This window comes from Myotis davidii, unplaced genomic scaffold, assembly GCF_000327345.1.
Source record: "Myotis davidii unplaced genomic scaffold, ASM32734v1 scaffold185, whole genome shotgun sequence".
NCBI lineage: Eukaryota > Metazoa > Chordata > Mammalia > Chiroptera > Vespertilionidae > Myotis > Myotis davidii.
Window position 1 is genome coordinate 5016015 of NW_006297811.1, and position 12533 is coordinate 5028547.

Here is a 12533-nt window from a genome sequence, read left to right on the forward strand (position 1 = left end):
CACACCCAACCAAATATCAGATATTTGTTGTAGCAATATCTTTACTGATACAGCTCCTAGGACAATGGAACCTAAGGAGAAAACAAACAGATGGGACTACATCAAAATAAAAGGCACTCTCTTCTTTTTATACTGGACTCTTCCTTTCAATACTGTTACATGTTAAATTCTTTCTCATGCAAGCACAGATCTTCCCTTGACTCCTATCTTCTCCAGTTCACACTCTAACTCTCATTTATTTTACATCTTATTTTTCTATAGTCAAACACTTAGTCTGCTTTCAAATTGCTTTAAAACTTAGTAGGTTCACTTACCCCCCCAACCAAAGGACTTGTATGCACGCATATAAGCATAACCAATGGACATAAGACACTGGGGAATAGGGGAGGCTAGGGGACTGTCTAGGGCGGGGGAAAAAAAATGGACACATATGTAATACCAGAGTTGAGTTAGGGTGTTTCAAAATGCTGACACGCCGAGCTCAAAAGGTTTGCCATCACTGGCCTAATCCATACATTGCTAAAACAAGGAATTGATTTCTAAGTGATTTAGAGTTTAGGAAAATATCTCAGATTTGCTGCTTTTTAGATTTGTTTGAATTTATTGATACCTGAAGTGTTCTTTTCTGCATGGTTGACTACTAAAATTAATGGGTATCTGCAAGATATTACCAAAAAAAGACAGGCCAGTAGTTAAAGTCTTTTATTTGACTTCTCAGAAGAGAAAAGAAATCTGAAAAGCAAATCATAATCCTCTTAAGAAAATGTTACAGAAGTAAGCTGTCATGAAAATATGAGGCCTGAAAAGCTCTTGCTAGGATGCAGTGTTTTAAAATCATTTCTAAGCTACTTCAGAAGGTTTTAAACAACAATGCTCCTCCTCCTCAACCTCCCTTGCCCCCTAAAAAAAACCTTTTGAAATTGATTTGCAAGATTAGTCATCCTTTGCGTTTCTTAACACACTATCTTTCATATCATACTGAATTCTAAATTATAAAGCTTGTTGGCTTTAGATTTCTCTTTTTCACTATTTTTTTCTTCATTGGTGAAGTGAAAGAAAAACCTGTACATATTCGAGAATCTCCACAAAAGGCAGAATCACCTGTGATGTTTCTTCCCTTTCAAACACAGCTCTGCTGTACTTTAAGAAAAGCATACATCGTAAGCGGGAACTCAGTAACTGTTAATTACTGGTCATCTCCTCACTCTTCTGATGCCAGTGAGGTAGAGGGTAATGGGCCTACTTTGCTCTGGTACACACTAGGTGCCTGGCACAGGCAGGCTTCCAACAAGGTGCTTTTTCATGTTTGTTTTTCTTAATATTGATTTCAGAGAGATGAGGGAGTGGGAGAGACAGATGGAAACATCAAAGATGAGAGAGAATCATCAATGGACTGCCCTTTGTGTGCCTCTTACTGGGGATCGAGCCCATGACTTAGGCATGTGCTCTGACCAGGAATCCAATTGTGACCTCTTGGTTCGTGTTCAGTCACTGAGCCACACTGGCTAGTTAAGATGCTATTTTTCACACTTGTATTTTGGGGGGACCACACTTGTATTTGTGGCAGTGCTGTAGATAGGAGATTAAAACACAGTATTAATTTTGGTGTGTGTAAAGTAGACTTTATACTAAATAAAAAATACCCAGCCTTTATTCTGGATTTTGTATACATTATAAATTCTCAGCATTGAGAAGGATAATTTGTTATTCTGAATCATTTCTTTTCAGTTTTTCTGAAACTATATAGATCCATTAAGTAGATTTATTATTGCATTTTTTAAATTACTGACTTACATATGTATTCTGTGATTTTTTTTAGGAGGAGACACAATCATTACTAGAAAGCCTGCATGTGTACCATACAAATTACTTTCTGGTTTTGAGATGTCTTCATCAGTTCACTTCTTCTCTTCCCAAGTACCCATTGGGTCGACAGGTAACCCAAATTTCCCCATTTGGAATCTGTGAAGTCAGAATATTGGTAGTTTCTTGCTTTCATTTCAGTAACATTTAAACATCAGAATTTGAAATGGATCCAAATCTTGCAGTGAGTGCACAATCTAAATCCATTCCAGCTGTACCCATTACTGGTAATTGAAACAATATTTTTTACTCTGATGGCCACAACTAGAAACGACCACATCAATCCTATTGATGTTGCTTCCTCTACAATGTATTTGTGCTAAGGCATTTCAGCTTTCTCTGTTTAACACTTTCCATCACTTAAACAAAGGTGACCCTCCACCTTAGTGAAATGGGAAAATTCTGTTTAAGAATGCTTAATGGTTAACCTTGCATTATACTAAGAACTAAAAGGGAACTAGTACTTCTCCATGCAGAATTATCCTCTGCTGGCCTTTGTGTCATATAAACCCATGAACCATCTGTAGGATTTTAATGGAAGAATTTTTGTATTCTTAAAAGTTTGCACCTAACTCAAAGGTTTAGAGAATAAATATGTAAAAAATGACTTGTGGCCCGGCTGGTTTGGCTCAGTGGATGGAGTGTTGGCCTGCAGACTGAAGGGTTCCGGGTTTGATTCCAGGTGGGGACATATGCTTAATTTGCAGGCTCGATCCCCAGTGCTGTTTCTAACTCTCCCTCTCCCTTCCTCTCTGAAATGAATAAAAATATTTTTTAAAAATGACTTGTTTATAAAATGATTGCTGCCATTAAGCCTTTTTTTATTAATCACATTATCATTTTCATGATTTTTGTGTTGCAAAGTGACCAGTGATTAACAGCCAATTCCAATATAGTTTCATTTTCCTTATATGCAAATGAAGTTCTTACAAAGACTGATCCATGTGATATATGCCAGTTTTGTTGTCCTCTAAAGAATATGGTTGTTTTTAATAACCCTAATTTTTTGACTGTTTATGTGGATTTTGTCAAACTAGTAGTATGCCAATTTAGTACATCACTTTTGGTTCCTCATAAGTGTGCTATTCACTTACAGATCAGAGAGCTGTACTGCACATGTTTAGAAAAGAACATATGGGATTCAGAGGAGTATGCATCGGCCTTGCAGCTGCTGAGGTAGTTTTTTTTTAGTCTGCTCTAGCTTGCCAATATGTAACATCTTCCTCCAGACCTCTGCCTGCCAAGTAGTTTTATAAGTAGCCATGTGTGTCTAATATTTCTATCTATCTTGAATTTATGTTTGTAGCTTGCAGTGTTTTTAATGTAGCAACCGTCCATTTCTTTGTTGGTGTTACTTTGTTTTTAAGTGTGATTTTTAAAGTAAAACAAGTCAAATAGTAACACTACACGAGTAGGTGTGGATAGTTCTCATGGAGCCAGCTTGACATCGGGGCAGGGAAGGTAGTCATGGAAAGCGAGCTCACCATGGCCCTTCGCTGCTTGAGTGGCGGAGCAGCATCGCTAGGGAAAATGCATCCTGTGAAGGAGGTCACTGCTGACCTCGCTGAGGAGCAACCACGAGTAGGCAGTGGCCTTGATGCTTTTCCCCACCTGACCTGGCCCTGTTCACATCAACATGGGATAATTCATAAATTATCTAATATTACATGGATAAGTAAGGTATATTGTGGAGTTACTATTATCAAAGATCAGTTACCATCCTTGACAAATGCATCTTTTAAAGTTATAATCATTTGTTTTCCTTAGCTTTATATGTATGGTGACTCTTTAGTCTTTCATAAAAATAGTGACCACTTGGACAGTGAGAAAAGGAAAATCAAGTGTGAGTTAAGTTTCTGCACACAGTCTTGTAATTTTCCTCAGTGGATAAAAATGCTTATATGAAAATATAAAGAAGTCTGAAAACTGAATATTTATTAAGCTTTGGCTTCCTCTGGGCCCACAAGAAAAGAACAGATGGGCACAGTAGGAGGAAAATTCACATTGACAGCACTTTAAGTCCAGAGACTTAATAATACAAATGTTTAGGATCTAGCAGGTGCAGTTTAAGATGGGAAACTAATTTTATGCTATTTGGAAAAATAACTCCCCATGGAAACTAGGTTGCTACTGAAAAGCTGTATTTTATTTTTTTAAATGCCAGTAAGAGATTTCTATGTATTTATATACTTCTACTGAAATATTTCTGAGACTTCTTTTGTTTTCTATTCAAGTTAACATACCTATCTCAAACACTCAATTGATTCTTGCTAGATTTCCTCTTAAACCTTCATGATTAGTGATTGTCTTCCTTCTCCAGGTTGGTATTTCCAAACTCATAGATTCCTTTGTCAGGGAAGGACTTGTTCTTTTCCTTCTGTATCTCCCTTGGCCTGTAGTCTTGGGGTACAAGTCAAGGATCATGAATAGCAATTCCAAACTACGGTAGGGGAAACATGAATAATAACCACTCTGTGTGAAGGCTTGTAGGGTGCCAGGCACTGCATTATGTACTTTCAGTACATTTTCCAGTTCAGTACTCAAGTATTACTAGTATATACTATTAGCCACACTTTAAAGCTGAGAAAACTGAAGCACAGATAGTGTTTTAGTGATTTGCCAGACTCTCTTAACTGTTGATGGAACCAGGTTCTAATCCAGGCTTCACTTTGAAGCTGTTGTACTTTTGGATTTGGAGGTTTCATAAAGCATAAACAATAGAAAGCAAAGTTTTAGTCATTTTGCTAAGCTCAGGTCAGAAACATAGGAATGTAAAAGGCACTAAGAGCAAATAAAGCAGTTACAGAAAGGACCAGCAAGAGTGGGCACTACAAAAGGGAAGGAATCTGGGAACCTGGACTGGATTTCTTTTCCCCTTTGTACAGATTAGACATAGACAGGAAGTCAGAGACACTTGTCAGTTTGGCATTCTAATTAGGAATCGTCTGAATTTAGGAAACTAGACATTCTTATCATCTGTCTTCAAACAATTCAAGTGATGAAAGAAATTACGAATAAAATTATAATTGAATGTTACTTTGGAAAGAAAAACTAAGGCACTGTTAGAACCATAGTCTAGTAACATCTCAAGTATCTTCTCTTGAAAAATCCCTGCTATTTGGAAAGTGACATGCTAAAGTAACCATAAATCTACTTGATGAAATATTTCGTGACCCTTAAAAAGTACTTAATTCTTTTTAAAAAATGTTTTTATTGATTTGAGAGAGGAAGGAAGAGAGAAAGAAACATCGATTTGTTCTACTTATGCATTCATTGGTTGACTCTTGTATGTGCCCTAACTTGGGATTGAACCCACAACCTTGGCGTATCAAGACAATGATCTAACTGACTGAAAAAGTTCTTTAGGGGAATCACAAAAGACCCCTCGTAGCCAAAACAATCTTAAAGAAGAATGTAGGTGGAGACATCATGCTTCATGATTTCAAACTATATTACAAAACTATAGTAATCAAAACCAGAATGGTATTGTCGTAAAAACAGACAGATAGATCAATGGAACATAATAGAAATAAACCCACACATATTTGGGCAATTAATGACAGAAGATCCAAGAAAATACAATGATGGAAGAAGAGTCTTCAATAAATGGTGTTGGGAAAATTGGACAGATACGTGTGAAAGATTGAGGCCAGACCACTATCTTATACTTCACAAGATCAACTCAAAATGGATTAAAGACTTGAATGTGAGACCTGAAACCTAAAACCGGAAGAAAACAATCGGTAAATAAGCTTCTTCACATTGGTCTTGGCAATGATTTTTAAGAAAAGATCTACAGTATTTTATATCACAGTTATTTTAAAAATCTATGCAACAGACATTGATGTGTGTGTGGGGAGCATGCAAGTATACCATAATAATATGTCATAATTTGATATGAGTACATGGTTCTGCATGTCTTCCATGCTTCTCCTATCTGAGTCAACCCTTGGAGCATGAAAACCACATACAGGATATGAATTGGTTAATTTTTTACTCAACTACATCCAATTATATAAGGACATATTTAAGTTAAAATGCCATTTGGGAACAGGAAGTGGTAAAAATGATGCCATCTCTGCAGTGAGCTAGGGAGTACACTGGCTTTTCCTGGTCAGCTATGAAAGACCTTAAGATGAAAAATTTACCTTCCTGTTGGAGAGACTCTCTCAACAGCCATCTAGAAACTAAATACTAGATCAAGAATTTTTCAGATGTACGTAATTCTAAAAACCTTGCTTCATAATAAGATTGATCTAAGTCACAGTCCTCAACTTAGAGGAAGGTGATGGATCAGCTGGGCCTGAAGAGTACTGGGGGGCCCTCACATTAGGAGCGATGGATTGCTATGGCAACGATTCTTAAATTGGGATAATGAAAAGTGTGCCCCTTTTTAGGGAATTTATTCTGCCCCCTACCCCATCAATTGAGATTTACTCATCCATACTTAACTCCATTTTATTCCAAATAAGGAAACCAAAGCCAGAAACATTGAGTGGCTTTTTTGCAGTTAGCAGAGCTGGAATTTAAATCTGAATTTTGAAAGTTCAGTCTGTTTTTTAATCCTGTTTTAATTATTTGAAAGGTGGTGTAAAAGGAAATGTATATGGGCATTTCCAGTCAAGGGCTTGTGCCTTGGTTGTGGGCACATCCCCAGCGGGGAGTGTGCAGGAGGCAGCTGATCGGTGTTTCTCTCTCATCGATGTTTCTGACTCTCTATCCCTCTCCCTTCCTCTCTGTGAAAAAAAAAACAAAAAAATAACAATAAAAATATATTTAAAAATGAGCCAGCTGAGCAAGTTTCAGGGGACTCAACGTCCCCACCCCTCCTCCCCCTCATGTCCTGACACTAGTCATCTGGCACAGGCTGCAGACATAAATAAAAGAAGCCACAGTGTATAGTCTGCTTATCCCGAGTGTAACTTTATGAGTTTGTTGCATAAATAGATTTGCAAGTTGAGGTTGATTGATAGCTGAAGGAATTTACTTTATACTGAAAGAAATTATTCTAATTTCTGAGGAAGGCTTCTGAGTTAAACAGTAATATATAGCTCAGCTTTCATTGAGTTGAAAAAACATGACTCAAAAAACATTTGATCACTTTAGCTTACTTCAAAGAGACTAGAGATTTGGAATCTAAATAATGCGTTATTTTCTGACTTTGCACATCATCTTTAGATGATATTTAAAGGTCTAGTGATGAAAATGACAGTTCTGCAGTCTGTGAGATGCTTCCTAAATAGCAGCAATCTAACTTTGGATGGTCTAGGCCAGTGACGGCGAACCTATGACACACGTGTCAGAGGTGACACACGAACTCATTTTTTTTGGTTGATTTTTCTTTGTTAAATGGCATTTAAATATATAAAATAAATATCAAAAATATAAGTCTTTGTTTTACTATGGTTGCAAACATCAGAAAATTTCTATATGTGACACGGCACCAGAGTTAAGTTAGGGTGTTTCAAAATGCTGACACGCCGAGCTCTAAAGGCTCGCCATCACTGATCTAGATTTATCCATGCAGGAGATACATGAGATTGCACTATTAACATCTAATTTCTTACGTTTAGAGCAGGGATTGCCAGTTCTGAATTTGCATCACAGTGGGTCCTCCACAATTATTTGTAGGCTTGTGGTAAAGTCAGACAAACTGCTGAACTGTTGAAGTTCATTTTACAGCAAAATATGTTGAGAGTAATGTTTTTAGAGTAATGCTTTTCAGGCTTTAGTGTGCATAAGAATCAGCTGAGGTATATTAAATGTGTAAATTTATGCCCTCCCCCCCAAAATTCTGAATCTTATTATTGGGAACCTCATGGTGGTCAGCAGCAACCTGAATTTAACAAGCAGTCCACCACATCTGGACAGATGGTCCAGGAACCACTTTGAGAAACACTGTTCTAGAAAATAAGGGAATAGGAGCCCTGGTCAGGTGGTTCAGTTGGTTGGAGCATTGCCCCATACACCAAAAGGTGGTGGGTTCAATTCCCACTCAGGGCACATACCCAGGCGGCAGGTTCGGTTCCCAGTCGGGCACTGTGCAAGAGGCAGCTGATTGATGTTTCTCACATCAGTGTTTCTCTCTCTCTCTACCCTCTTCCTCTCTTTCAAGTCAATTAAAAAAGAAATTGAGGAAGAAATGAAGCCATTAAAGGAAAAGATAAGTCTTAATTGTAGAGAAGTGCATGGCTTTGGGCCATTGATCTCAAATTGATCTCTTAGTCCAAAACTGGAAAAAAGTATTTAATTGCTAATAGTGAGCCATGGTTTTTTTATATCAATAAACAGAAAAAAAATCTGAATTTGTATTTTAAGTTTTTTTTTATTAAAGTGAATGCCCACTACTACTTTTCTGCTAGTAAAATGAATAGGTAGCTAAGAAATAAAATGGAGAAATAGCTAATCAAACGTAGTTTGACAACTTATTTTTTCTTGTGAATTTAGCATTATACTTTTGTAGTTTTTTGTGCTTGATATGTTGAGCCACTGATGGCAAAGATGACCCTTGTTTTTACCTACATTGAATTTTGCCCAAGTGAGAGATTAAGGTAGACAAGTAGGTAGGCAATTAAATACAGAGTAATAAGGGCTATGATGGATGAGGAACTAATAGACTGTGTTAACTTTCATTTGGAGGTTGAGCAGTTTCTTGGAGAAGTGCCATCTAAGATGAAATAGTGAGGCTTAGGAGGAATTATGCATATTTTATTTCACTTGTCATGATCATATATGATTGCTTTGTTGTGTTGTCTTTGAAGAAGATAATCTCTAAATGTTTGTAGGGTATTTTTTGTAAGCATTTTTGTTTTCTTGTCTTCATTGATACATTTTCAGGTTTACGTTTTTGAATATTTTTCAAAGCAGTTTTATAATGGTGTGTTGAAAACCTGTGAGCTCATTATTCAGATCTTTGCATTAGCCGTGGATTGACTAGTTTCTCCGTATAGTCTGTTCTCAATCAGACGTTTATATAATCAGTACTTAACCGGAAATTATTCTGCACAATGAAGCAGAACACTCCATTGCCCTGCAGGATGATTGCTTTTAATGATTGCTAAAGGATTCTCTTTCTGTCTCAGTTAAGGAAACATTTTTTATGGCAACCTATAAAACTTTTAACACAGTAAGTGCCACAAGCCTTTTTTGCACCATTTACTTGATGGTGATATAATCATTTAATCAAGTTGGTTAAAGATAAATAGCTCATTTTCCACATTAATATGATCTATCCTAGATGTGTTTTTTCCTTCCTTTTCAAAGTAATGTAGTATGATGGCTTTTATACTTTTAAATTCAAATATTTTCTTTTCAGTTTTATTCTATTTCTTTGAAAGCAATGTGCTGGATGGAATCCACCAAAATTCAAAAGCATTGTCACACTATCTTCAATTCCTCTCCTCCCATTCTCTCTTTAACTTACTTGTTTTTTGCACAACTACCTTGATCAAGGTCAACAGTGACCTTCTTGTACCTAAATGTAATGGTCTATTCTCTGTGTGCATTTGTATTTTTAAACTATTATTAGCATTTAACATAGCTCATCACTTTTTTTTTTTTAAACCTCACCTGAGGATATATTTTCATTGATTTTTATAGGGATGTGGGGGAGAGAAAGAAAGAAACATAAATTGGTTGCTTCCTGTACACACCCCAAATTGGGTGGATGTAATCCAAAACCCAGGTGTGTGCCCTGGCCAGGAATCGAACCCTAGACTCTACGGTGGATGGGAGGATGCTCCTACCAATTGAGTTACAATGACCAGGGCAGAAGAGAAGATTTTACATGTTTTCTTAAAATCAGGAAAAGTTTGCCTTTTGTCCACCCCTACCAGTTTCTATATATATTGGTTTGGTTGTATGATATTTTTTGTTTTTCAGTCTGCATCTAAATTTTAGTTGAAGTAACCAGGTTAATTTTTTCAGTAGTCATAATCTAGTTAGATTTGCATTTTCCCCCAACTTAGTAATATTAGTATTTTTCCCCATTTTTTATTATGAAAATTGTCAAACATCAGAGAATTATCTTGCAGAATAGCATACGTTCTGGATTTGTCTGATTGTTTCTTCATGATTAATATAAAAGAAGTTTTCATCATTGTAGTCTTCATAATTTAGGACTGTTTGCTGAGAATAACTTGTATACTTATGTCATAGCACTTAACATTACTAATATTAACTTGATTCCATTTCATTCTGTTACTGAATATGATCTTAGTGGAGAGATCCTGTAAGTAATGGCTCTGAGAACAGGATCTTAATTTGAGAATATCTGTGTTCTTTCTCCATTTCTAACAAAGATTTCCAATATGGCCTTAAATGAGTTACACAACTCTTCCACTTGTTACAAAACAAGCAGAATTTCCCATGTTACTTAAAGTTAAGTGGATTTCCTGACTGATGTTTATAATGCCCATAAAAGATATAAAGCATAGCTAAAATAGTAATTAGAGAAATTATTGTGATACTCTTCTGGTCCTTCCAAGCAAGCTTTCTTTTAGCATAAGTGTTATTTCCTCAGCAAACATTTATTGTCTCCTATTTACATTTATATCTGAAGTGAAGGGAAACCTTCAATGCCTACTGTATGGTAATCACTGTGTTAGATTCTTCAAATACATCTTCTCATTAGTTTTTAAGCCTCCATTCTAAGCTGTGAAATAGGTAAGTCCCTGTTTCATTTTACAGATGGGGAAACCAAGGATCAGGGGTGTTTGGTAATTTGTTCTATATTGCAGACATGGTAAGTGCCAGAGCCAGACTTTGAACCCACATGTTTGTAAGCTTTCTAAGCTGAGCTTCATCATGAGAACTCTTCTGAATACTTCTGAATGTCATACATATTGAGGAAAATCTCTCCAACAAATGTTGGTAGCTACTAATGAAGAATTTATACCATCTTCTTCTGATCAGAATCATTTCATATGTAGACAATATTTTTTAACCTCATTAATGTTCCAGTTAGATTACATCTCCTGTCACTGATTCTATTCTAGAATGTTGGCAAAGGATGAACTGATGACCATTCTCCAGAAGTGTTTCGGCGTTTTAAAGTCCTCTTCAGAAAAGCAGCTTGGCAGCACAGCAAAGAGGATAGAGGAGCTCCTGGCCCAGCTTCAGAGCCTGGATGGTGAGAAGATGATATCCTGCCAGTTTTACTGGCTATGAAAATCACGTAACTAAAATGACATGGAAAACCCCATGTTCACATGTATTGAAAGATGAAGGCATAAAGTAGTTCAGTCAGTATACCAAGCCTCAGAATATTACATATTGATAATTACAAACAGGTCAAATGGTTATCTTCCAGCTTTGGTTTAAGCAATGAAAAACATCAAATGGGCGAAAAATAGAAACATTCTTTGTGCAGATGGATAATTTGGAGGACTTACCTTTAAAAAGAAGGTGGGGGAGGGACAAAAATATTACGGTTGATGAGATTAGCAGGGCATCGTAATTAAGAACTCCTTTTAGATTTTTTTTCTTAAGCATTCCATCAGGTCCTTTATAGATTTCAAAAACACTGCATAAGTCATTAGCAAGCCTGAAAAATTAATAGTTCTCAACTGCTTTCACAGCAGTGAGGCTCATTGGTGTGCTGATTACCAGTGCATGAGGTCTGCTTTAATCAGATTTACAAGAGCCTGAATCCTTCAGTGAAAGTGAACTGAGGCAGCCTGCCATTTCTCTGTGTTGAAGGGTTACCAGTTCCCTTATTTTCATGGCCCCCAAGTGACCATATTTATATTTGCCAGATGCTGGGTGCCTGGTTGTGTACAAGTAGCCATGTTCTGTTCTCTCATGCTCCAGGACTTCTTGTTCTTGTGGGCACCACAGATTGGTGCTGATCATTAACTCTCATGGGCTCTTCTGCTCTCTCTCTAGCACCAAAGTATGGAATTCTTTTGGTAAAGCATTTCCCCTATTCAGGAAAATTTTAATGGAGCTTGGGGAAAAGAGACAGCTTGGTGGATAATGTATAAGCACATAGATTGGACATGGATTAGTGGAAATAGTTTACTTGTAATGCCCATAGTAATCCTTCCTGTTTGGCAAGTGTTCCTTTGTCTTGTAAAGCCTTTGGATTTAGGAAACCACTTTTGCTGATACCCCTCCCCGTCTCCCTGCTGCAGTGTTAGGCACCTGAGGAATGCTTAGTTAATGGAAGGTGAAAGAGCAAGTGGCAGGAACAGGCAAAAGGAGGAAGTACCCCACAAGACTAAGGGGTGGGTTCCCTCCAGGTTGTGGATGGGCATGAGCCTAACCATGTTTCAAAAGGGCTGTAATTGGTAATTGTGGATGTCATTGAGTCCAGCCTCATACAGAATCTAAAGCTCGGAGGAGAAAGGAACTTGCTCAAAATCCCACAGCCAGTTAGCACCCAGACCAGTACCTACCTCTTAATCACCAGCTCATTGTTCTTTTCTCACAGATTCACACTTTAAATGCCCCCTAATTATGGTCACTGGGACAGTGAAGGTCCACTTTAAGGACATAAATAGGGTACAAGACTTAGGAGTATTTAAGATAAATTAAGTAAATTTCAATCTTTTACAAAATTGGACTCAGCCCTACCTGGTTTGGCTCAGTGGAGAGAGCATCGGCCTGCGGACTGAGGGGTCTCAGGTTCAATTCCGGTCAAGGGCATGTACCTTGGGTGCGGGGGGAGG

General features: G+C 37.2%; 1 protein-coding gene across 5 annotated transcripts in view; it reads left to right on the forward strand.

Moving 5' to 3' along the window:
- The window catches only part of ORC3 (origin recognition complex subunit 3), a 70688-nt gene that overhangs the window by 43929 nt on the left and 14226 nt on the right, over positions 1 to 12533 (forward strand). For all 5 annotated transcript variants that reach the window (XM_015570322.1, XM_006773489.2, XM_006773490.2 and 2 more), the window contains 3 exons: positions 1820 to 1936; positions 2960 to 3039; positions 10860 to 10993. In XM_015570322.1, coding sequence (XP_015425808.1) covers positions 1820 to 1936; positions 2960 to 3039; positions 10860 to 10993 — 331 coding nt within the window. The remainder of the gene's footprint in view (positions 1 to 1819; positions 1937 to 2959; positions 3040 to 10859; positions 10994 to 12533) is intronic.